Source organism: Pogoniulus pusillus, chromosome 7, assembly GCF_015220805.1.
Source record: "Pogoniulus pusillus isolate bPogPus1 chromosome 7, bPogPus1.pri, whole genome shotgun sequence".
NCBI classification, from domain to species: Eukaryota; Metazoa; Chordata; class Aves; order Piciformes; family Lybiidae; genus Pogoniulus; species Pogoniulus pusillus.
The window spans coordinates 38,029,679-38,055,679 of record NC_087270.1 but is presented as its reverse complement, the minus strand read 5'-3'; the positions used below and the strand labels follow the sequence as shown (position 1 = coordinate 38,055,679).

General features: G+C 52.7%; 1 protein-coding gene across 3 annotated transcripts in view; it reads left to right on the top strand.

Moving 5' to 3' along the window:
- The window catches only part of EFR3B (EFR3 homolog B), a 71,416-nt gene that overhangs the window by 20,045 nt on the left and 25,370 nt on the right, over positions 1-26,001 (top strand). For all 3 annotated transcript variants that reach the window (XM_064146607.1, XM_064146606.1, XM_064146605.1), the window contains exons 3-6: positions 295-422; positions 7,958-8,108; positions 22,205-22,326; positions 25,844-25,993. In XM_064146607.1, coding sequence (XP_064002677.1) covers positions 295-422; positions 7,958-8,108; positions 22,205-22,326; positions 25,844-25,993 — 551 coding nt within the window. The remainder of the gene's footprint in view (positions 1-294; positions 423-7,957; positions 8,109-22,204; positions 22,327-25,843; positions 25,994-26,001) is intronic.

Genomic DNA, 26,001 nt, shown 5'->3' with positions numbered 1-26,001 from the left:
ATGAGGAAGTGGCCTCAGTTTGTTCCAGAGGAGATTTAGGGTGGAAGGGGGGAAGGATTTCTTGCCTGAAAGGGTTGTCAAGGCTGCCCAAGGCAGTGGTGGAATCCTCAGCCTCAGAAGGATTGAGAAGGCTTGGAGATGTGGTGCTGAGGGCCATAGTTTAGCGGTGACCTGGCAGTGCCAGTGTAAGGATTGAACTCGATCTTAAAGGTCTCTTCCAACTAAAGCTGCCAGGGCTTTCTGCAGAGATGCTCTGGGTGTCAGGCCATAACTGCCTGTGCTGCTCTTTCACAGGATGGGCTGGTGAAGACCAACATGGAGAAGCTGACATTTTATGCCCTGTCTGCCCCGGAGAAGCTGGATCGCATCGGTGCTTACCTCTCCGAGCGGCTTATCCGAGACGTGAGCCGGCACCGCTATGGGTAAGGTCTGCAGGCTGCTTCAGCTGCCCCACTCACTGCCTTCATGCTGGACCACCAAATAGCAGAGGGAGCTCAGGCAAGGGGGAGGATTGTGCATGTTCTGCCTCCAAACATCAAACACAGGAGCGTGTCAGTCATCAGCAAGTTTGCAGATGACACTAAGCTGGGGGCAGATGTGGCTGGGTTGGAGGGCAGAAGGGCTCTGCAGCGGGACCTTGACCGCCTGGACAGATGGGCAGAGTCCAAGGGGATGGCATTCAATAGCTCCAAGTGCAGGGTGCTGCACTTTGGCCACAACAACCCCATGCAGAGATACAAGTTGGGGTCGGAGTGGCTGAGAGCAGCCAAACAGAGAGGGATCTGGGGGTGCTGATTGATACCTGCCTGAACATGAGCCAGCAGTGTGCCCAGGTGGCCAAGAGAGCCAGTGGCATCCTGGCCTGCATCAGGAATGGTGTGGTCAGCAGGAGCAGGGAGGTCATTCTGCCCCTGTGCTCTGCACTGGTTAGACCTCACCTTGAGTCCTGTGCTCAGTTCTGGGCCCCCCCAGTTTAGGAGGGACATTGAGATGCTTGAGCGTGTCCAGAGAAGGGCGACGAGGCTGGGGAGAGGCCTTGAGCACAGCCCTAGGAGGAGAGGCTGAGGGAGCTGGGATTGGTTAGCCTGGAGAAGAGGAGGCTCAGGGCAGACCTTATTGCTGTCTACAACTACCTGAGGGGTGGTTGTGGCCAGGAGGAGGTTGCTCTCTTCTCTCAGGTGGCCAGCACCAGAACGAGAGGACACAGCCTCAGGCTGTGCCAGGGGAGATTTAGGCTGGAGGTGAGGAGAAAGTTCTTCCCTGAGAGAGTCATTGGACACTGGAATGGGCTGCCCGGGGAGGTGGTGGAGTCGCCGTCCCTGGAGCTGTTCAAGGCAGGATTGGACGTGGCACTTGGTGCCATGGTCTAGCCTTGAGCTCTGTGGTAAAGGGTTGGACTTGATGATCTGTGAGGTCTCTTCCAACCCTGATAATACTGTGACACTGTGATACTAAGCAAACTGAGAGCCATGTACTGAATCCTGTGCCTGAAGAGTTTGCATTAGGATGGTGCTCGTCCCTGGCAGGAGGACTGCTGCTGTCCCTCCAGGCCAGCACTGGGTAGGCTGGACCTGGGCAGGCTGGAGAGTTGAGTGGAGAGGAAAGTCATGAAGTTCATCAAGGGCAAGTAAAGAGTCTTGCAGCAGTACAGGGTAGAGGTTGACCTGCTGGAAGGCATCTCTGCAGAGAAGGACCTGGTGTACACCTGTGCTGGTGTACAAATTCCCCATGGGCCAGCAATGTGCTCTCACAGCCAAGCAGGCCAATGGTCTCCTGGGATGCATTCAGAAGTGTGTGGCCAGCAGACTGAGGGAGGTTCTCCTCCCCTCTGCTACCCTGGAGAAGCCACATCTGGACTTCTGGGTCCAGGTCTGGTCTCCCCAGTTCAAGAGAGACAGGGAGTTAGTGGGGAGAGTCCAGCAGAGGCTACAGAGATGCTGAGGGGACTGGAACATCTCTGTGAGGAGGAAAAGCTGAGAGACCTGGGGCTGCTTAGCCTGGAGAAGAACAGCCTGGGAGGGAACCTTCTCAGTGTTGATCAGTGTCCAAAGGACAGGGTGAAGAGGATGGGCCCAGACTCTTTTCAGTGATGTCTAGCAAAAGGACAAGGGGCAGTGGGCACAAATTTGAACCCACAAAGTTCAATCTGAACAGGAGGGAAAAGTTCTTTCCTGTGAGAGTTCTGGAGCCCTGGCTGCTCAGAGAGGTTGTGGAGTCTCCTTATCTGGAGAGATTCCAAACCTATCTGGACACATTTGTGGACAACCTGCTCTGGCTGAGCCCGCTTCAGCAGGGGTTGGACTAAATGATCTCCAGAGATCCCTTCCAAGCCCCAATGTGCTGGGATTATGGAATCAGAGGTCTGTGCACTCTCTTGACCTTTAAAAGCCCGCAGTGGCTCTTTCAGAGCCTCCTGGAGGTCTGGCTGGGTGTGGGTGAGCAGGTAAACGAGATCACAGTATCACAGTATCATCAGGGTTGGAAGAGACCTCACAGATCATCAAGTCCAACCCTTTACCACAGAGCTCAAGGCCAGACCATGGCACCAAGTGCCACGTCCAATCCTGCCTTGAACAGCTCCAGGGACGGCGACTCCACCACCTCCCCGGGCAGCCCATTCCAGTGTCCAGTGACTCTCTCAGTGAAGAACTTTCTCCTCACCTCAAGCCTAAATTTCCCCTGGTGTAGCTTGAGGCTGTGTCCTCTCGTTCTGGTGCTGGCTGCCTGAGAGAAGAGAGCAACCTCCTCCTGGCCACAACCACCCCTCAGGTAGTTGCTTTTTTTTTATTGTTTAAGAGGAGGCTCAGGGCTGACCTCATTGCTGTCTATAACTACATGAAGGGAGGTTGTAGCCAGGTGGGGGTTGGTCTCCTCTCCCAGGCAACCAGCAACAGAACAAGGGGACACAGTCTCAAGTTGTGCCAGGGGAAGCATAGGCTGGATGTTAGGAGGAAGTTGTTGTCAGAGAGAGTGATTGGCATTGGAATGGGCTGCCCAGGGAGGTGGTGGAGTCACCGTCCCTGGAGGTGTTGAAGAAAAGCCTGGATGAGGCACCCAGTGCCATGGTCTAGTTGACTGGACAGCTGCAGCTTGCTGAGAATTACTCAGGGCAGGCCTAGGCATGCTGCACCCCATGCACATCTCTTTAGAGATGTGGTGAATGTGACCCAAGCACAAGTGAGAATGAGGAGCACCCTGCTGATGCTTTTCACAGAACTCAGGATAGAGATGCATTAGGCTAAATGAGCATTGCTGTGCTTGCTCTGCCTGACCTACCTGCGTGGTCCTGTCTGGGCTCCAACCCTTCTTTCCTCCCCACATCACTTGCAGCATGGTTTTGACGTTTTTACTGCAAGGGAACAGCTGACTGCCCTGATTAGACACGCTGGGAGGGAGCACAGGAGGGCTCCATCCCTTTGAAATAGCTCCTGGCTTGATCCTTGTTGTCTCCTGAACAAAGCCGTGGCAGCCAAACACTGCTCCGCTTGGCGGCGTGAACTTCAGCCTGCCTTTTATCCCGGGGGAAGAGGAGGCAGCAGCCTGTCTGAGAAGTGTTAGAAGTTGGAAAGCCTTCAAAGCCTCATCCACATCACCCATCAGTGGGACTGACAGGGCATTCAAAGCTCTGCCTCGTGTTCAGTGGCTGTTAACAGGCTCTGCTTGCTATGTTGGGAAAAGAAAAGCCTTTCAACCGCTTCTGACATCTGATGACAAGCCTCAGCGGCAGGAGGAGGGGAGTGGATGCCTTCCTCCACCACTGGTGTGTGTAGGCATGTAATTGGGTTGGAGCACTAGCTGGGTGAATCAAACTCTTACCTTTGAAAGGCCTGCAGTGGGTTTGGGTCAGCCTTCAGTTTGTAGATAGGAGTTAGCCTGGCTGTGGGGTCTGTCTCCAGCCTTGCAGAAGCAGCTTCTGTGTGTAAGGTGAAGGTAGCCTTGGATACTGGGTTTAGTCTGGGGCTTTTCATCCCAAGAAGGACATTGAGGGGCTGGACCACACACCAAGAAGGAAAAGGGACCCTTGTGGAGTTGTAGCCTTCGACCTATCCTCAACCAGCTTCTTACAGACCAGAGAATCACAGAGTGAGTTTGGTTGGAAATGATCAGAGAATCACAGAGTGAGTTTGGTTGGAAATGATCAGAGAATCACTGAATGAGTTTGGTTGGAAATGATCAGAGAGTCAGTGAATGATTTTGGTTGGAAATGATCACAGAATCAGTGAATGATTTTGGTTGGAAATGATCATAGAATCAGTGAATGATTTTGGTTGGAAATGATCAGAGAATCACAGAGTGAGTTTGGTTGGAAATGATCAGAGAGTCACTGAATGAGTTTGGTTGGAAATGATCAGAGAGTCACTGAATGAGTTTGGTTGGAAATGATCAGAGAATCACAGAGTGAGTTTGGTTGGAAATGATCAGAGAATCACAGAGTGAGTTTGGTTGGAAATGATCAGAGAGTCACTGAATGAGTTTGGTTGGAAATGATCAGAGAATCACAGAGTGAGTTTGGTTGGAAATGATCAGAGAGTCACTGAATGAGTTTGGTTGGAAATGATCAGAGAGTCAGTGAATGATTTTGGTTGGAAATGATCACAGAATCAGTGAATGAGTTTGGTTGGAAATGATCATAGAATCAGTGAATGATTTTGGTTGGAAATGATCAGAGAATCACAGAGTGAGTTTGGTTGGAAATGATCAGAGAGTCACTGAATGAGTTTGGTTGGAAATGATCAGAGAATCACAGAGTGAGTTTGGTTGGAAATGATCAGAGAGTCACTGAATGAGTTTGGTTGGAAATGATCAGAGAGTCAGTGAATGATTTTGGTTGGAAATTATCAGAGAATCAGTGAATGATTTTGGTTGGAAATGATCACAGAATCAGTGAACGATTTTGGTTGGAAATGATCACAGAATCAGTGAACGATTTTGGTTGGAAATGATCAGAGAATCAGTGAATGATTTTGGTTGGAAATGATCATAGAATCAGTGAATGGTTTTGGTTGGAAATGATCAGAGAATCACAGAGTGAGTTTGGTTGGAAATGATCAGAGAGTCACTGAATGAGTTTGGTTGGAAATGATCAGAGAGTCACTGAATGAGTTTGGTTGGAAATGATCAGAGAGTCAGTGAATGATTTTGGTTGGAAATGATCAGAGAATCAGTGAATGATTTTGGTTGGAAATGATCAGAGAATCAGTGAATGGTTTTGGTTGGAAATGATCAGAGAATCAGTGAATGGTTTTGGTTGGAAATGATCAGAGAATCAGTGAATGGTTTTGGTTGGAAATGATCAGAGAATCAGTGAATGGTTTTGGTTGGAAATGATCACAGAATCAGTGAATGGTTTTGGTTGGAAATGATCACAGAATCAGTGAATGGTTTTGGTTGGAAATGATCAGAGAATCACTGAATGGTTTTGGTTGGAAATGATCACAGAATCACTGAATGATTTTGGTTGGAAATGATCACAGAATCAGTGAATGATTTTGGTTGGAAAAGACCTTTAAGATCATCCAGTCCAACCATTAACCCAGCACTGCCAGGTCACCGCTAAACCACGTCCCTCAGCACCACAGCTTTGAAAGTCTTCCAAGAGGGAGACTTCACCACCACACTGGGTAGTCTGTTCCAGGTCCTGACAACCATTCAGGAGAGTAAATTCTTTCCCACATTCAACCTAAACCTCCCATGGTGCAATTTTAGGCCATTTCCTCTTGTGCTGCTGCTTTGAGCCAGCAGTGTGCACTTGCAGCCCAGAAAGCCAAGCAGAGCCTGGGCTGCAGCAGCAGAAGTGTGGCCAGCAGGGCCAGGGAGGTGATTCTCCCCCTCTGCTGTGCTCTGCTGAGACCCCACCTGGAGTACTGCATCCAGTTCTGGAGCCTCTATTCCAAGAGGGCTGTGGAGAAGCTGGAGTGTGTCCAGAGCAGGGCCAGGAGGATGCTGAGAGGGCTGCAGCAGCTGTGCTGTGAGCACAGACTGAAGGAGTTGGGGCTGTTGAGTGTGGAGGAGAGGAGGCTCCCAGGTGACCTTCTTGTGTCCTTCCAGGATCTGAAGGGGGCTACAAAAAAGCTGGGGAGGGACTTTTGAGTGTGTCAGGGAGTGGCAGGAGTGGGGGGAATGGGGCACAGCTGGAGGTGGGGAGCTTGAGAGTGGAGGTGAGGAGGAAGTTGTTGAGCAGGAGAGTGGTGAGAGGCTGGAGTGGGTTGCCCAGGGAGGTGGTTGAGGCCCCATGGCTGGAGGTGTTTGAGGCCAGGCTGTGTGAGGCTGTGTGCAGCCTGCTCTAGGGTAGGGTGTCCCTGGGCATGGCAGGGGGGTTGGAACTGGCTGCTCCTTGTGGTGCCTTCCAACCCTGACTGATTCTATGATTCTGTGTTACCTGGGAGAACAGCCTGGCCCCCACCTTGTTCTCTTTCAGGGAGCAGCAGAGAGTGAGCAGGTCTCCCCTCAGCCTCCTTTTCTCCAGGCTAAGCAACCCCAGTTCCCTCAACTACTCCTAAGTTTTGTGCTCTGGACCCTTCACCAGTTCAATTGCCATTCTTTGTCCCCAAAAGAGGAGCCATGCTGTTGCAGCAATAATGTCTTCTCAGTCTCTTCCTACGAGTCAGAAGCTTGGTGCTTCCTGCTGCTCATCAGTCACCACTTCATACCTTTTTTCACCCCTGGGCCAGTTTTAACCCAGTTTGACAGATGGGTTGGAGCTTTATTGCTCAGGAGTAGTTGGCTGCTTGTTCTCACAGCATGGGGAAGAGCTGTAATGGTATCTAAAGGACAGGCTGCAGTGTCAGCTCAACCGTGTTACAGAACACAGGAGCTGGAGCCAGATTGCAGCAGTTCTGGGCCCTCAGGAGAAGGGATTGGTCTTACTGTGATTTGCCAGCTGGAACCTGAGAGTCTGGTGTTTATTAGGCACCTCCTTTAATGTGCACCTGGGACTGATACAAGAATCATAGACTGTTTTGGGTTGGAGGGATCAGCTTCTGCTCACCCTCCACTGTTGAGGTTGGTGCTTTCAGGTTTCCCTCTTGCAGCACAGTTCCTGGCTGCTGCTTTGCACCCAGGCTGTGAATCCAGCTGTTGTAGATGCTTACTTGGAAAATGGAGGTTAAAAGAGGAGCTCTGCTTGATATCAAGAGATCTGGGTGTGCCACCTCCTGCTTTTAACCGTGTCAGGGGATCTGGGCTCAATGGGAGCTGCTGTGGCACAAAGATTCATAGCTGCATGGAGAGCAGGAGTCAAAGGGAGGTGGTAAGGAGAGGTAGAGTTTGGTTTATTTCCAGTGTCCTGCTACCAGGTACCTCAGAGGTTGTACAAGAGGTATGGGGTTGGTTAGCCTGGAGAATAGGAGGCTCAGGGGAGACCTTCTCACTCCTCTGAAAGGAGGCTGGAGAAAGGTGGGGAATGGCCTTTTCTTCCAAGGAACAAATGGCACTTAGTGCCATGGTCTAGTTGATTGGATAGGGCTGGGCTGGATGACTTTGATTGGATAGGTTGGACTGGATGATCTTGGAGATCTCTTCCAACCTGGTCGATTCTATGATTCTATGATATTTGGGCTTTAAAGGTCACTTCCAGCCCCAGATGATTCTATATGACAAGAGGAAACAGCTTCAAGTCGTGCCAGAGGAAGTTTAGGTTGGACTTGAGGAACGATTTCTATTCCCAAAGGGTTGTCAAGGCCTGGATCAGGAAGGAGCTGCCCAGGGCAGTGGGGGAATTGCCATTGCTGGAGGGGTTTAGAAGCCATGGAGATGTGTTGCAGAGGGACATGGTTTGGTGGTGACCTGTCAGTGCTGGATTAATGGTTGGACTCAGTGATCAAAAGGTGTCTTCTTCTTGGATTGACCAGGACAGGAGGTTACTGTTCTGCTGGAGGGTTGGGAAAGGGAAGAGGAAGGGATGGCCACAAGCCCATGCTGCTGTCAGGGAGTGATGCTGGTCTCTGCTCACTCTCAGGTACGTGTGTATTGCCATGGAGGCCCTGGATCAGCTCCTCATGGCCTGCCACTGCCAGAGCATCAACCTCTTCGTGGAGAGCTTCCTGAAGATGGTTGCAAAGCTGCTGGAGTCAGAGAAGCCCAACCTGCAGATCCTGGGGACCAACTCGGTGAGTAGGAGCGCAGTGGGAGGTGACAGCGTCCTGCTGACCTTGACATTGATGTTGCCCTCACATCTCTGCATGGTGCCAGAGCAGGAAATCTTCATGTGAAAGGACAAGGAGGGGCTGAAAGGGAGGATTTATGGAGTCCACTGGTGTGTCCTGCCATGCATGACGCTGCCATTGTGCTGTCTGTGACCAGTCACTGGTCTCTGATCTCTGTTTCCATGCCCCTGTTTTCATTGAATTCTCTATACAATCTCGAGGGCATGGAGGCTGTCAGCAGTTTTGGACAACAGACCAACTTAAGAGGTGATCCCCGTGGATTTTGGGAGCTCTTTGTGCTCAGAAAAGGGTTGGATTAAACAGAGCTGCTGGTTGTAATAAATGGTTTAGCTGGAGTGGGGTTGTGCCAGTCACAGATGTAAAAGGAGGAGCACAGATGAACAGGGCTGATGTCCTGACAGCATCCAGACTGCTGATCCCAGCTGGCAGCCAGCAGCCACTCCTGCATGGCCTTTCTGCTGATGTTACTGGGAGCACTGGGTGTACCCAACAGCCAGGCTGTGAGGGCTCTCCCAGCACCTGACAAGCAGCATCTGTCTTTGCTGCTTTAGATGGAGTCCATCATTCCTCTCTCCACATTGGAGAGAGATGGATTGGATGGGTGGGTAGTTCAGAGGGTAACAAAATGGTCAAATGGGCACATCCAGAGGGTAGAATCATAGAATCAATCGGGTTGGGAGAGATCTCCAAGCTCATCCAGTCCAACCTAGCACCCAGCCCTGGCCAGTCAACCAGACCATGGCACTAAGTGCCTCATCTAGGCTTTGCTTCAACACCTCCAGGGATGGTGACTCCACCACCTCCCTGGGCAGCCCATTCCACTGCCAATCACTCTCTGACAACAACTTCCTCCTAACATCCAGCCTAGACCTCCCCTGCCACAACTTAGAATCACAGAATCGACTAGGTTGGGAGAGATCTCCAAGCTCATCCAGTCCAACCTAGCACCCAGCCCTGTCCAGTCAACCAGAGCATGGCACTAAGTGCCTGTCGAGGAGCGCAGTTTGGCGGCAGAGTTATGGGGGAAACACGCGAGGCGTTGACTGTTTTCTCAGTGATTGATTGCAATACGAATTCCCTCTTCCCGAAACTACGCCACCCTTGTGAATTCTTTTGCTCTAGGTCAAAGTAACATCTCAGAAAATGGCAAATTGAAGAGTCTGTGATGTTTAAAGAGAGTTCTTTGGAGTCTTTGTGGTTTGATTTAACAGTTTGTCAGCTACTCACAGTCTGTAGCTTGGTCGGGAGTCCCTTTCTCCCGGTGAGGGTCCAGGCGTGTCCGCCCGAGGCGAGGCTGGAGCAGGCAAAAAAAGTTTGTTGTTGTTAGAGGACAGGAGCGAGGTCCAAGATGGAGCAAGAAAACCCAAAAGGGTGGAAAAAAAGGGGCCCTATCCTGGCTTGTCCATCATTTTTCTAATGGTCAAAATAAGACTTGCCCACCAGTTCGGACCACTCTGACGTTATTCACATAGATTGGCACAAGACAGTAAGCAACTTATACAATTGGGTAACATTGCCTAAACAATACTAAGACCACTCCTCAAGCCAGCCCACCTGCAGGTGCTGGGTAGGCCTGAGAAAGCCGGTTTTCCTAACCAAAACAATAGCCTGTTTGTCTGAGAACCAAGGCCAAGTGAAAGGGAAGCATGGCCAGTGTTTACCTTCCACTTACCCTAGGGAGAAATCTTCCCATGGGACTGAAAGATTGTTTTGGTTTTTCGATGCTTCTGGCTTTTTAATGTGAGGCATTAAAAATCTGCATGACATGGAGACTTTAGAGGGGCTTTTGCTACTCTCCATGACAATGCCTCATCCAGGCTTTGCTTGAAAACCTTCAGGGACGGTGACTCCACCACCTCCCCTTTTCTTGCTGCTTGCCTAGGAGAAGAGCCCAACCCCCACCTGGCTACAGCCTCCCTTCAGGTAGTTGCAGAGAGTAGTGACAGTGCTCAGTGGCTCGTTGTTCAGATGGATGTTGGTGACAAGTGGTGTGCCATAGTACAGGGGTCCACACTGGGAGCAGTGCTGTTCAACCTCATCATCAATGGCATAGGCAGTGGGATTAAGTGCAGCCTCAGCAGCTCTGCAGATGATGCTGAGTGAGGAGGTTGACAGGCCTCCTGAGGCATGGGATTCGTGCAGAGGGGCTTTGACAAGATGGAGAACTGGAACTGTGTGAACCTCATGAGGTTCAACAATTTTAAGTCCAAGGTCCTACAAGCTGGGTCAGGGCAACCCCCAGCACCAATCCAGGCTGGGGGGTGAAGGACTAGAGAGCAGTCCTCTGGAGAAGGATATAGGGGTGCTGGTGAGTGAAAAGCTGGACAGGAGCTGGCAATGTGCAGGCACAGCCCAGAAACAAACTGTATCCTGGGCTGCATCCAAAGCAGTGTGGCCAGCAGGTCGAGGGAATGGATTCTGCCCCTGTGCTCTGACCTGGTGGGACCTCACCTGCAGCACTGTGCCCAGCTCTGGGGTCCTCAGCACAGGAGAGACATGGACCTGTTGGAGTGTGCCAAGAGGAGAACACAAAAATCATCAAAGGGCTGGAATCCCTCTGCTGTGAGGACAGGCTGAGACAGTTGGGGTTGTTTGACCTGAGGAGGAGAAGGCTTCATGGAGACCTTCTTGCAGCCTTTCAGTACTTAAAGGGGCTGATAATAAAGCTGGGGGGGCAGACTTTTTAGCAGGCCTTGTTATGACAGGACAAGGGGTGATGGCTTTAAACTAAAAGAGAGGAGATTCTGACTAGATAGAAGAGATGATTGACACTGAGGGTGGTGAGACCCTGGCCCAGGATGTTCAGAGAGATGTTTGATGTCCCATCCCTGGCAGTGTACCAGGCTGGATTGGACATTGGTCAGGGCAACCTGCTCTAATTGCAGATGTCCCTGCTCACTGCAGAGTTGTTGGACTAGATGACCTTTAAAGGTTCCTTCCCACTCTAGCCATACTGTGATCTTTGAACAGGAGGATAGACTTGGTAGATGGCATCATGAGTGGCTGGGTTGGGCACAGGCAGCTCAGCCCTAGGCTTTCATTCTCTGCTGTGTGGGTCAGAGAGAGGAATGGTGTTAAGGCTTCCCCTAACACCTCCTGGACAGGGTAGCACTTCATCCTGCATTGCTCACTCCCCCAGGAGCTGGCAGGGTCCCAGACACAAGGTTGTAAATGCCTCCACAGAGGCATGGGCAGCTGAGCAGAGATCTTCACGTCTTGTTCTCCTCTGCAGCTAATTGCTCCCAGTGATGTGAGCTGCCCATAAGCAAACCTCTTAATCCCCAGCCCTGGGAAGATTGATCTCTTGGTTGAAACCTACTGCTGACAGCCTTTTAGCATGGCATTTTGATAGAATCACAGCATCAGCCAGGCTGGAAGAGACCTCCAAGCTCAGCCAGTCCAGCCTAGCACTCAGCCCTGCCCAAGCAACCAGACCATGGCACTAAGTGCCTCAGCCAGGCTTGGCTTCAACACCTCCAGGCACAGAGACTCCACCACCTCCCTGGGCAGCCCATTCCAATGCCAATCACTCTCTCTGCCAACAACTTCCTCCTAACATCCAGCCTAGACCTCCCCTGGCACAACTTGAGACTGTGTCCCCTTCTTCTCTTACTGCTTGCCTGGCAGCAGAGCCCAACCCCACCTGGCTACAGCCTCCCTTCAGGTAGTTGCAGACAGCAATGAGCTCTGCCCTGAGCCTCCTCTTCTGCAGGCTGCACACCCCCAGCTCCCTCAGCCTCTCCTCATAGGGCTGTGCTCCAGGCCCCTCACCAGCTTCCTTGCCCTTCTCTGGACACCTTCCAGCACCTCAACATCTCTCTTGAATTGAGGGGCCCAGAACTGGACACAGCACTCAAGCTGTGGCCTGAGCAGTGCTGAGTCCAGGGGCAGGGTAACCTCCCTTGTCCTGCTGCCCACACTGTTCCTGATCCAGGCCAGGATGCCACTGGCTCTGCTGCCCACCTGGGCACACTGCTGCCTCATCTTCAGCTACTCTCTACCAGCACCCCCAGAGCCCTCTCTGCCTGGCTGCTCTCAGCCACTCTGTCCCCAGCCTGTAGTGCTGCTTGGGGTTGTTGTGGCCAAAGTGTAGAACCCTGCCCTTGGCCTTGTTCAATATCATCCCATTGGCCTCTGCCCACCCATCCAGCCTGTCAGGGTCCCTCTGCAGGGCTCTCCTACCCGCCAACAGCTCCACAGCTGCTCCTAGCTTGGTATCATCTGCAAACTTACTGATGCTGGACTCAATCCCCTGGTCCAGATCATCAGTAAAGATGTTGAACAGGACTGTGCCCAGCACTGATCTTTGGGGAACACCACTGGTGCCAGCTGCCAACTGGATGTGGCACCATTCACCACCACTCTCTGGGCTCTGCCATCCAGCCAGTGTGGTGCTTAGGGAGATGGTTTAAGGTGAATCTTGTCAAGTAGGGTCATAGGTTGGATTTGGTGATCCTGAGGAGCTTTTCTGACCTTGATGTTTCTATGTTTCTGTAAAAGCTTCATTGCCTATCTCTGGACAGGTTCCAGCCTCTCAAATGTCCTTCTTGGAGTGAGTAGCAGCATTCACATCCTCAAACAGGAGGCATAGGGTCGAGGCAAGACGAAGCCCTGCCTCATGCTTCCTGCCTGTGCAGAGCAAACCTCCCACCTTCAGGCATTTCAGAGAGTCAACCAGGTTGGAAGAGACCTCCAAGGTCATCCAGTCCAACCTAGCACCCAGCCCTGAGCAATCAGTTAGATTTTTGGAGAGGAGAGATGGTCTTGGACCATGGATAGATGTTTCCTTATCACCACGGTCAGGAACTGGGGGCAAGTGTCTTAAGGAGGAGTCCACAAGAGGAATGGTGGTTTAATGATGCTTTGATTTTTACCTTCTCAAGCATTGGTGGCATTCAGAGGGCAACTAACACCAAAAACTTGTGAGCTGCCATAGGAAAGTGAGGAATGATAACAGTATCACAGTATTATCAGGGTTGGAAGAGACCTCACAGATCATCAAGTCCAACCCTTTACCACAGAGCTCAAGGCCAGACCAAGTCACCAAGTGCCACGTCCAATCCTGCCTTGAACAGCTCCAGGGACGGCGACTCCACCACCTCCCCGGGCAGCTCATTCCAGTGTCCAATGACTCTCTCAGTGAAGAACTTTCTCCTCACCTCCAGCCTAAATCTCCCCTGGCACAGCCTGAGGCTGTGTCCTCTTGTTCTGGTGCTGGCCACCTGAGAGAAGAGAGCAACCTCCTCCTGGCCACAACCACCCCTCAGGTAGTTGTAGACAGCAATAAGGTCACCCCTGAGCCTCCTCTTCTCCAGGCTAACCAATCCCAGCTCCCTCAGCCTCTCCTCGTAGGGCTGTGCTCAAGGCCTCTCCCCAGCCTCGTTGCCCTTCTCTGGACACACTCAAGCATCTCAGTGTCCCTCCTAAACTGGGGGGCCCAGAACTGAACACAGCACTCAAGGTGAGGTCTAACCAGTGCAGAGTACAGGGGCAGAATGACCTCCCTGCTCCTGCTGGCCACACCATTCCTGATGCAGGCCAGGATGCCACTGGCTCTCTTGGCCACCTGGGCACACTGCTGGCTCATGTTCAGGCGGGTATCAATCAGCACCCCCAGATCCCTCTCTGTTTGGCTGCTCTCAGCCACTCCGACCCCAGCCTGTATCTCTGCATGGGGTTGTTGTGGCCAAAGTGCAGCACCCTGCACTTGGAGCTATTGAATGCTATCCCCTTGGGCTCTGCCCATCTGTGCAGGCGGTCAAGGTCCTGCTGCAGAGCCCTTCTGCCCTCCAACGAGACACTTCTTCCTGTCTCTGCTAATGAGGAACGTGCCTCAGGCTTGTGCTTAATTAGAGGGAGCTGTCTCAAGCCTTCTTCACAATAAGGCAGCTGATGGCAATGGCATGAGGAGGTTGTTTATAGAAGCCTGCTCCAAGTGAGTCATCCTCCACGGCGTGAAGTCTCTCCTGGAACACATCTTCCCTCCTCACACCGAGCCCAGGTGTCACACTGTGGAGGGGCTGATCCCTGCAACCAACCCACCCAGAGCTGGAGGTGGCAGTGCAAATCCAGTGTCCCGTGATGGCTGTGACCCCATCTGGTAATCCCCGAGGTGAACATATGGAGCTGTGGCTTAAATCCCCTTTGGATCTTCATCCTCATTAGGAGGCTGTTGGACTACCTCCCTGCTTTGGGCAGGAACTATCTAATTTCCAGCTCAGTGTCATTCCCATTTTATTTTCCCTCTAACAAACATTGATCTCTCGTTCAAACAGCTCTTCCCCTCTCTGCTGATGTATTTATGGCTGAGGTATTTATAGGTGGCAGCCTTGTCCCTTCCCAGCCCTTGTTTTGCTTCTCCAAGGCAGCTGTGCTCAACGTTTCTCTGCACTTGCTCCCTCCTCGTCCCAGACATGTTTCACTTGGAGCTTATCAGCTTCAACCACAGGGGCCCCAAGCTGCCCAGCCCCAGCCCTCTTCAAACCACAGCAGAAACAGTTTTTCAGCTCAAGTGTTTGGGTCTGGTTCTATGGTGTGAAGCTACAGAGCAGCTTCTCAGCTGGGATGTGGTGCCCGTTGGTGGCAATAAGTTGCTCTCCTTGAAGGTTTGATAGCTCCTGTCCTGCTGGCCAAGCTTTTTCCCCAGGCAGCACTACAGGCTTGGGGCAGCATGGCTGGAGAGCTGCCTGGCTGAAAGGGACCTGGGAGTTCTAATTGACAGGCAACTCAGTGTGAGCCAGCAGTGTGTGCCCAGGTGGCAAAGAAAGGCAAAGGCATCCTGGCTTGTATTAGAAATGCTGTGCCCAGCAGGAGCAGGGAGGTGATTATTGTCCCTTTGTACTCAGTTCTGGTGAGGCCACACTTCAAGTACTGTGTTCAGTTTTGGGCACCTCAATACAAGAGGGATGTGGAGGTGCTGGTGTGGGGGCAGAGGAGGGCAGTGAAGCTGGGGAAAGGCCTGGAGAATGAATCTTATGAGGAGCAATTGAGTGAGCTGGGATGGTTAGTGTGAAAAAGAGGAGGCTGAGGGGACATCTTATTGCTGTCTACAGCTGCCTGAAGGGATGCTATGGAGAGGTTGGTGCTGGTCTCTTCTCACAGGTAATTAGTGACAGAACAAGAGGGAATGAACTCAAGCTGCAGCAAAGTAGGAGTGGTTTGGGTTGGAAGGGACCTCAAAGATCAGCTAGTTCCAACCCCTGCCATGGGCAGGGACACCTTCCACTAGAGCAGCTGATGGGCTCAAGCTGCAGCAGGGGACGTTTGGGCTAGGCAAGTGTAAAGTTTTGCACCTGGGTTGCTGCAATCCCAAGCACAGCTCAAGGCTGGGTGGGGAATGGCTGAGAGCAGCCCTGAGGAAAAGGCCCTGGGGGTCTGGGCTGATGAAAAGTTCAACAGGAGCCTGCAGTGTGAGTGCAGCCCAGACACAACCCTGTGCTGGGCTGCAGCAAGAGCAGTGTGGGCAGCAGGGCAAGGGAGGGGATTCTGCCCCTTGGCTCTGCTCTCTTCAGACCCCACCTGAAGTCCTGGGTGCAGTTCTGGAGCCCCCAAAACAAGGAGGACATGGAACTGTTGGAGAGAGTCCAGAGGGTGGCCACGAGGATGCTCAGAGGGCTGCAGCAGCTCTGCTATGAGGACAGGCTACAAGTGTTGGGACTCTGCAGCCTGGAGAAGAGCAGGCTTGGAGGAGACTTTGGAGTGGCTTCCCAGTATCTGAAGGGGGCTTCAGGAAGGCTGGGGAGGGACTATTGACAAGGTCTTGAAATGACAGGATGAGAAGTAATGGGTTTGAACTGGCAGAGGGGAGATTCAAACTGGATGTTAGGAGAAAGTTGTTTGCAGTGAAGGTGGTGAGACACTGGCACAGGTTGCCCAGGGAGGTTGTGGCTGCTCCCTCCCTGGAGGTGTTCAAGGCCAGGTTGGATGAGGCCTTCAGCAACCTGTTCTAGTAGGAGGTGTCACTGGCAATGGCAGGGGGTTGGAACTGGCTGAGCATTGAGGTCCCTTCCAACCTAAACCATTCTATGGTTAGGAAAGATGCTTCACCGCGAGAGCAGTCAGGCATTGGCACAGGCTGCACAGGGAGGTGCTGGAGTCTCCATCCCTGGAGGTGTTTAAACGTTGTTTAGGTGTGGTGCTTGGGGATATGGCTCTTCTCTGTTCTTGGCTGCTTTATACCAGTTGTGGCCCTGATGGAGGCTGCAGGCTGAACATGGATGCAGAGAGGTTAGCTGCCTTCCACCCATGGCAGAGGTGAACTCCCTGCTGCAACCAATGTCACTGGGTGCAGTAGCACCACCTAGAGATGTCTGCCCCTCCAGGACAGCTGGCAAGGGGAAAGCTGCCCTCAGAGCAGGGAGCTGAATCATAGAATCAACCAGGTTGGAAGAGACCTCCAAGCTCAGCCAGTCCAACCTAGCACCCAGCCCTGCCCAAGCAACCAGACCATGGCACTAAGTGCCTCAGCCAGGCTTGGCTTCAACTCCTCCAGGCACAGCAACTCCACCACCTCCCTGGGCAGCCCATTCCAATGCCAATCACTCTCTCTGACAACAACTTCCTAATAACATCCAGCCTAGACCTCCCCTGGCACAACTTGACACTCTGTCCCCTTCTTCTCTTGCTGCTTGCCTGGCAGAAGAGCCCAACCCCACCTGGCTACAGCCTCCCTTCAGGGAGCTGCAGACAGCAATGAGGTCTGCCCTGAGCCTCCCCTTCTCCAGGCTGCACACCCCCAGCTCCCTCAGCCTCTCCTCACAGGGCTGTGCTCCAGGCCCCTCACCACCTTCCTTGCCCTTCTCTGGACACCTTCCAGTACCTCAACATCTCTCTTGAATTGAGGAGCTCAGAACTAGATGCAGTACTCAAGGTGTGGCCTGAGCAGTGCTGAGTCCAGGGGCAGAATAACCTCCCTTGTCCTGCTGGCCACACTGAGCCAGCCCAGGATGCCATTGGCTCTCCTGCCCACCTGGGCACACTGCTGGCTCAGCTTCAGCTCCTCTCTACCAGCACCCCCAGCTTCCTCTCTGCCTGGCTGCTCTCAGCCACTCTGTCCCCAGCCTGTAGTGCTGCTTGGGGTTGTTGTGTCCAAAGTGCAGAACCCTGCACTTGGCCTTGTTCAGTCTCATCCCATTGGCCTCTGCCCACCCATCCAGCCTGGCCAGGTCCCTCTGCAGGGCTCTCCTACCCTCCAACAGCTCCACAGCTGCTCCTAGCTTGGTGTCATCTGCAAACTTACTGATGCTGGACTCAATCCCCTGGTCCAGATCATCAGTAAAGATATTGAACAGGACTGTGCCCAGCACTGATCCTTGGGGAACACCACTAGTGCCAGCTGCCAACTGGCACTGTTGTGGTGGATGAGTTGAGATCCTCAGGATCTCAAGAGCTTCAGGTGTGCTAATGAGCTGTCGTCCTTGGTGTGTGTGTGTGAGGTTGATACCTGCAGATACTGGCTGCAGAGGACCATTTCCTTTTATTTCATGATGCTTCTTGGCTGTGGGGACACTTGGGACAGCTTCTGGGGCTGCTGTGGGGAGCCCTGTTACCGCTCCTCACTCTGCATCCTGCCCTCACCTCCAGCTGCACGTGGAGCTGCCATGAGCTTGAAAAAAATCCACTTTTGTGTACTGCCTGGTACAGAGGTTTCTTACATAACAGCCCTACACATTTCTGGTGAGGAATTTTGTCAGTTGGAGCTGGTCCCTGTACTCTGGGAATGGTTCCTGGCAGGGCTGAGCCAGCTCCTTCGCCAGCTCAGAGCCAGCTTTTGCAGCTGATGGTATTAATAGCCCAGCACTGAGAGTGCATATTAATCCCAGAGTCCCAGCACGGTGAGGCTTGGGAAGGACCTCTGGAGGTCATCTAGTCCAATGCCCCCACTAAAGCAGGGTCACCCAGAGAAGGTTGCCCGGGATTGTGTGCAGCTGTGTTTGGAATCTCTCTCTGCTGTAGCAGACTGCACAACCACAGCCAACCAAAGGCAGAAAGCAAGAAGTGAGCAAGGCCCATGGATGGGTTTGGGGTAAAGAAGGAGCTGCTGTTCAGCACAGCATCTTCAGAGGTTGCTGAGCACCATAAGGAATGCTGGACAGGTAACCCCTTGGAAGTAGGTTGGGTCTTCCTAGCTAGAAGAGGAAGCCAGCAGTGCTGGTGCCTTGCTGCAGAACAGCTCTGTCTGCACGACCTGGGATTGCTCATGGCACAGAGCTTTGTGTGCACCCCTGTAAGCAGTAAGGGTGGTGCCAGCACCACAGAATCACAGAGTGGTTTGGGTGGAAAGGACCTGTAAAAGTCATCTCATCCAATGCTCCTGCTGTGAGCAGAGACACCTTCAACTGGATCAGGTTGCTCAGATCCCAGTCCAGCCTGACCTGGAACATTGTCAGGGATGGGGCATCTACCACTCCTGTGGGTGACCTGGGCTAGTGTCTCACCACCCTTAGTGTGAAGATTTTCTTCCTCTATCCAGTCTGAATCTCTCCTCTTTTACTTCAAAACTATCATCTCTTGTCCTGTCAGAAGAGGCCCTGCTAAAGTCTATCTCCATTTGCCTTGTAGACCTCTTTAAATACTGAAAGGCTGCAAGAAGGTCTCCATGGAGCCTCTTCTCCAGACTGAACAAGCCCAGCTCTCTCAGCTTGTCCTCACAGCACAGGGGTTCCAGTCCTTACATCACCTTTGCAGCCTCCTCTGGGCCCATTCCAAGGCAGTCCAGAGCAACCCATATCTATCCTGTGCTGAGGATCCCAGAGCTGGACCCAACACTGCAGGTGTGGTCTGAGCAGAGCAGAGGAGCAGAATCCCCTCCCTCAGCACTGCATCGTTGCTCTCATGATGTTGCTGGGTTGGTTGTGTGGCCAGGGACCATTCTCTCCTTTCATCCCACACCCATGCAAACAGCCTCACCTTTCCCAGCAGAGGCTGCAGCACAAAAGCAGCTGGCAGATTTCTCTGCCCAGAATGTTGGCAAGCAGCTGCTTATGTCCCTGCTCTGAGTGGGAGGATAAAGCACAGGGACATGGTGGCACGATGCTTGTCCCAGGCCAAGGATAAAACCTGGCTGTGCACAGCACCAGGCACTGTTGGGATACAGGCTGAAAGCTTCACGTGTCCCAGCCAGGAGCTGATCCCTTCTGCTTTTGAGGTTTCATTGATGTTGTGACTTTTTCAAAGCTATCCCTGTCAACAGGGCTGGATGAGTGAAGGTTCCTCCTTCCTCCCCAACCCTTTGTTCCCATCTCTTCATGAATAAGTTTTGACATTCAGAGGAAAGCTTAGAAGCTTGTTTATCCTTTCTCCCTCCTTGATTCTCTCCCTGAAAGCTGTCAGTCAGGTGGCAGTTCTGGTGAGCTGCTGGGATCTCATGCTGCTGCGTGGTCTGGGATGTGGTTTGTGGTGGCCTCTTCTCCCAGACAACCAGCAATAGAACAAGGGGACACAGTCTCAAGTTGTGCTGGGGAAAAGTATAGGCTGGATGTTAGGAGGAAGCTGTTGTCAGAGAGAGAGTGATTGGTATTGGAATGGGCTGCCCAGGGAGGTGGTGGAGTTGCTGTGCCTGGAGGTGTTGAAGCCAAGCCTGGCTGAGGCACTTAGTGCCATGGTCTAGTTGACTGGATAGGGCTGGGTGCTAGGTTGGACTGGATGATCTTGGAGGTCTCTTCCAACCTGCTTGATTCTATGATTGATTGATTGATTCTATGATAGAACCTGCTCACAGGTAGTTTCTCACCATAGACATTTCCAAGGCTGTTTTACCTCTGCAGCAATGGATGGGAAATATTGGGCAAATTTTGTGCCATCCAGGAGGATGGAAAGGAGCTGGGGGCAAATTCATCTCCTGTTACTAGTATGTGTTGCATATTGGGGATCCCTCAGAGCCTGGTTGTAGCTCAGAATATCCTTAACAGGGACTTCTGGGGCTTGCAATGAGGTTTGCAGCACCTGGATCCTGGGTGCTGCTGTTGCTTCCTGGGGCTGTGTGGTGGCACATCCCTGCGTGAGGGCTTCATGTCCTGGGTGCTGCTGGAGCTTCCTGGGGCTGTGTGGTGGCACATCCCTGTGTGAGGGCTCCATGTCCTGGGTGCTGCTGGAGCTTCCTGGGGCTGTGTGGTGGCACATCCCTGCGTGAGGGCTTCATGTCCTGGGTGCTGCTGGAGCTTCCTGGGGCTGTGTGGTGGCACATCCCTGCGTGAGGGCTCCATGTCCTGGGTGCTGCTGGAGCTTACTGGAGCTGTGTGGTGGCACATCCCTGTGTGAGGGCTCCATGTCCTGGGTGCTGCTGGAGCTTACTGGGGCTGTGTGGTGGCACATCCCTGTGTGAGGACTCCATGTCCTGGGTGCTGCTGGGGCTTGTTGGAGCTGTGTGGTGGCACATCCCTGTGTGAGGGCTCCATGTCCTGGGTGCTGCTGGAGCCTACTGGGGCTGTGTGGTGGCACATCCCTGTGTGAGGACTCCATGTCCTGGGTGCTGCTGGGGCTTGTTGGAGCTGTGTGGTGGCACATCCCTGCATGAGGGCTTCATGTCCTGGATGCTGCTGGAGTTCAGTCACAGAGAATCATAGAATCACAGAATGGCAGGGGTTGGAAGGGACCTCTGAAGCTCATCCAGTCCAACCGCCCTGCCAAAGCAGGATCACCTAAAGTAGATCACATAGCAACACATCCAGGTGGGTCTTGAAAGTCTCCAGAGATGGAGACTCCACCACCTCTCTGGGCAGCCTGTTCCAGCACTCTGCCACCCTCAAAATAGAGAAGTTTCTTCTCATGTTTAGATGGAACTTCCTATATTCAAGGTTATGCCCATTTCCTCTTGCCCTGTCACTGGGGACCACTGAGAAGAGTCTGGCCCTATCTTCCTGACACCCACCCCTTATATGTGTTTAAGTATGAATAAGATCACCCCCTCAGACTCCTCCTGTCTAAGCTAAACAGCCTTATCTCTCTCAGCCTTTCACAGGCTCACAGGATGTTAGGGGTTGGAAGGGACCCAAAGAGATCATCGAATCCAACCCCCCTGCCAGAGCAGGACCACACAATCCAGCACAGATCACACAGGAACACATCCAGACAGGCCTGGAAAGGCTCCAGAGAAGGAGACTCCACAGCCTCTCTGGGGAGCCTGTTCCAATGCTCTGTGATCTGTGAGTCCAACCATTAACCCAGCACTGCCAGGTCAATCTAGAACCACACAATCTAACTCAGGTCACAGAGGAACACATCCAGACAGGCCTGGAAAGGCTCCAGAGAAGGAGACTCCACAGCCTCTCTGGGGAGCCTGTTCCAATGCTCTGTGATCTGTGAGTCCAACCATTAACCCAGCACTGCCAGGTCAATCTAGAACCACACAATCTAACTCAGGTCACAGAGGAACACATCCAGACAGGCCTGGAAAGGCTCCAGAGAAGGAGACTCCACAACCTCTCTGGGGAGCCTGTTCCAATGCTCTGTGATCTGTGAGTCCATACATTAACCCAGCACTGCCAGGTCAATCTAGGACCGCACAATCTAACTCAGGTCACAGAGGAACACATCCAGACAATCTAGAACCACACAATCTAGAACCACACAATCTAACTCAGGTCACAGGGGAGCACATCCAGACAATCTAGAACCACACAATCTAGAACCACACAATCTAACTCAGGTCACAGAGGAGCACATCCAGACAATCTAGAACCACACAATCTAACTCAGGTCACAGAGGAGCACATCCAGACAATCTAGAACCACACAATCTAACTCAGGTCACAGAGGAGCACATCCAGACAAGCCTCCTCATATGTTAGATGCTCCAACCCCGTTGTCACCTTAGTGGCCCTGTGCTGGACTCTCTCCACTCGTTCTTTGTCCATCTTGAGCAGGATTGCTCACCACTGGACACAGCACTCCAGAGGAGACCTCTCCAGGGCAGAGCGGTTGGGCAGGAGAACCTCCCTGCGCGCACAACAAGCTCCCTGTTCGCGGGTAGGGTTTGAAGAGGGATTTTGAGACTGCTTTTGCTGCCCTGCTGGACTGAGCCCTTCTTTCTCCTCTGCCAGTTCGTGAAGTTTGCTAACATCGAGGAGGACACCCCCTCCTACCACCGCAGCTACGACTTCTTCGTGTCCCGCTTCAGCGAGATGTGCCACTCCAGCCACGACGACCTGGACATCCGCACCAAGTGAGTGCTCGGAGCAGAGCATCCCCAGCCCTCCTGCCTCTGGGAACGCTGGTGTGGAGGCAGGGAATTCATGTGGAAGTCAGGAGTTTTGTGCAGAAATAGAGTTATTTTCTTTTCCCCAAAACCCTCCCCCAAAACTAGACACGGGAATTCATTTAGTTTTAATTAGCAGATTTCGGTTCCTTTGAGAAGATCTACAGTGTCACAGTGTCACCAAGGTTGGAAGAGACCTCACAGATCATCAAGTCCAACCCTTTACCACAGAGCTCAAGGCCAGACCATGGCACCAAGTGCCACATCCAATCCTGCCTTGAACAGCTCCAGGGACGGCGACTCCACCACCTCCCCGGGCAGCCCATTCCAGTGTCCAATGACTCTCTCAGTGAAGAACTTTCTCCTCACCTCCAGCCTAAATCTCCCCTGGCGCAGCCTGAGGCTGTGTCCTCTTGTTCTGGTGCTGGCCACCTGAGAGAAGAGAGCAACCTCTCCCTGACCACCACCACCCCTCAGGTAGTTGTAGACAGCAATAAGGTCACCCCTGAGCCTCCTCTTCTCCAGGCTAACCAATCCCAGCTCCCTCAGCCTCTCCTCGTAGGGCTTGTCATAAATAACAGGCATAAACTTGTGTTCATGCAAAAGTAAGGCTTGAATAGAGTTGCAGGAATCAAGCAATGTACAGGCCTGGGTGCATGGGAAGGCTCCATGCACACACTTTGCCTCTTGCATGGAGGAGCCCAGAACTGGACACAGCACTCAAGGTGTGGCCTGAGCAGTGCTGAGTCCAGGGGCAGAATAACCTCCCTTGTCCTGCTGGCCACACTGCTCCTGATACAGGCCATGATGCCATTGGCTCTGCTGCCCACCTGGGCACACTGCTGGCTCATCCTCAGCTACTATTTACCAGTACCCCCAGGTCCCTTTCTTTCTGGCTGCTCTCCAGCCTCTCTGTCCCCAGTGTGGTGGCACATCCCATTGGCCTTGGCAGAGGCCTGATGCCTCTGTAGAGCCTCCTGAACCTCCATCAGATCAACACTTCCACCCAACTTAGAATCATAGAATCACAGAATCATAGAATCAAGCAGGCTGGAAGAGACCTCCAAGCTCAGCCAGTCCAACCTAGCACCCAGCCCTGGCCAATCAACCAGACCATGGCACTAAGTGCCTCAGCCAGGCTTGGCTTCAACACCTCCAGGCACAGAGACTCCACCACCTCCCTGGGCAGTCCATTCCAATGCCAATCACTCTCTCTGCCAACAACTTCCTCCTAACATCCAGCCTAGACCTCCCCTGCCACAACTTGACACTCTGTCCCCTTGTTCTGTTGCTGGGTCTTGCCTGCAGACTTAGTGAGGGTTCCTGAGATCCCCTCATCCAAATGATTGACTCACAGGGTGGTTTTCTTTCCTTAATAAGGAAATAATGCAGAGGACTCATTATTTTCACTTGAACTTCAGGGCACTGGGTGCTGCTGGCCAAATTACCTTGGAGGCTGAGAGGAAGGAATTGTGCAGCTCCTGTAATTAAGAAGGAGCAGGCAGCTTTTCTGAGCCCTTGGTCCTGCTCACAGCTCCTTCCTCAGGAATCATGCCTTGGGCTGATTATTGCTTTGATTAGATCTGCTAAATGCTTTGGGAGCCCTCGGAGCAGGTTATTTAATGCCTTCATTTCTGCTGATAAGCACGTGGTATCTTCCTCAGGGATTAGCAGTGTGTGTTGAGGGGCTGGTTTCAGAGCTGGGGATCCCATTGGATAGGGAAATCTGTATTGATGACCCTACTGACTAGAGCAGGGTAAGGATTTCTGGACCCAAATGTCCAAAAGCACCTCGGTTTCCATGGCACTTTGCATCCCCATGAGTGCATCTCAGCTCTGCAGCTGCTCAGAAGGGGGGATTTGGGAATACCCTCCATGCATGCTGGAGAACAGAGACTTCCAGGTGCAAATCCAACCTTTCAGAGAGCCCAGGGTCACTGGTGCCACCTTTCCATCTTGAGTGGTGTGTGCTGTGGAGACATGGGGCTGCTGCTGGGCCTGGACACTTGCCAGGAAAGATGATGGATGGGGCCAGCTGCTGCTGCCAGGATGATTTTAGGTGGTTCAAAGCCTTTTTCACTTGTGTCTCTCAGGCTGTGGGAAGCCACATCTCTCAGGGATAGAATCATAGAATCGCTGAGTTGTTTCAGTTGGAGTACACCTGTAAGACCACCAAGTCACCTCAGCACTGCCAGGTCACCCCTAGAATGTGTCCCTCAGCACCACATCTACATGTACATATCTTGGAATGTCCTCCAGGAATGGTGACTCCACCACTGCCCTGGGCAGCCTGTTCTAGGCCTTAACAACCCCTTCTTGAAGCAATTATTCATTGTATCCAACCTAAACTTCCCTTGGCACAACTGGAGGCCTTTTCCTCTTGTCTTATTCCTTGGGAGAATTATAGAACCAACCAGGCTGGACGAGACCTCCAAGCTCATCCACTCCAACCTAGCACCCAGCCCTGCCCAAGCAACCAGACCATGGCACTAAGTGCCTCAGCCAGGCTTGGCTTCAACACCTCCAGGCACAGCAACTCCACCACCTCCCTGGGCAGCCCATTCCAATGCCAATCACTCTCTCTGACAACAACTTCCTCCTAACATCCAGCATAGACCTCCCCTGCCACAACTTGACACTCTGTCCCCTTGTTCTGTTGCTGCTTGCCTGGCACAAGAGCCCAACCCCACCTGGCTGCAGCCTCTCTTCAGGTAGTTGCAGACAGCAATGAGCTCTGCCCTGAGCCTCCTCTTCTGCAGGCTGCACACCCCCAGCTCCCTCAGCCTCTCCTCACAGGGCTGTGCTCCAGGCCCCTCACCAGCTTCGTTGCCCTTCTCTGGACACCTTCCAGCACCTCAACATCTTTCTTGAATTGAGGGGCCCAGAACTGGACACAGCACTCAAGGTGTGGCCTGACCAGTGCTGAGTCTAGGGGCAGAATAACCTCCCTTGTCCTACTGGCCACACTGTTCCTGATGCAGGCCAGGATGCCATTGGCTCTCCTGGCCACCTGGGCACACTGCTGGCTCATCTTCAGCTACTATCTATCAGTACCCCCAGGTCCCTTTCCTCCTGGCTGCTCTCCAGCCACTCAGTCCCCAGCCTATAGCACTGCTTGGGGTTGTTGTGGCCAAAGTGCAGAACCCTGCACCCTTTCTTTCTGGCAGTCACCTCCAGGGACAGCGACTCCACCACCTCCCTGGGCAGCCCCTTCCAATGCTCCACTCTCTCTGGGAAGAACTTCCTCCTAACATCCAGCCTAGACCTCCCTACCTTGCTCCAACTTTCTCTCAGGGCAGGAGGATTTCCTGGTGGTCTGGAAATGGAGATGGGGGCATTGCCTGCATGAACACCTCCAGCAGCCCCTAAACGAGTGTCTCCTGTCCAAGGTCTTGCCCAGTTTGGTCTGTGTGTGTACATGGATGTCAATACATCCCATCTGCTCTAGAGATAGGAGGTGTTTTTGTGTCTCTGTGTTCCCTAGGATCCGGATGTCTGGCATTAAAGGCCTGCAAGGAGTGGTGAGGAAGACAGTGAACGATGAACTCCAAGCCAACATCTGGGATCCACAGCACATGGACAAAATTGTGCCCTCGCTGCTCTTCAACTTACAGAACGTAGAGGAGACTGAAAGGTGAGTTG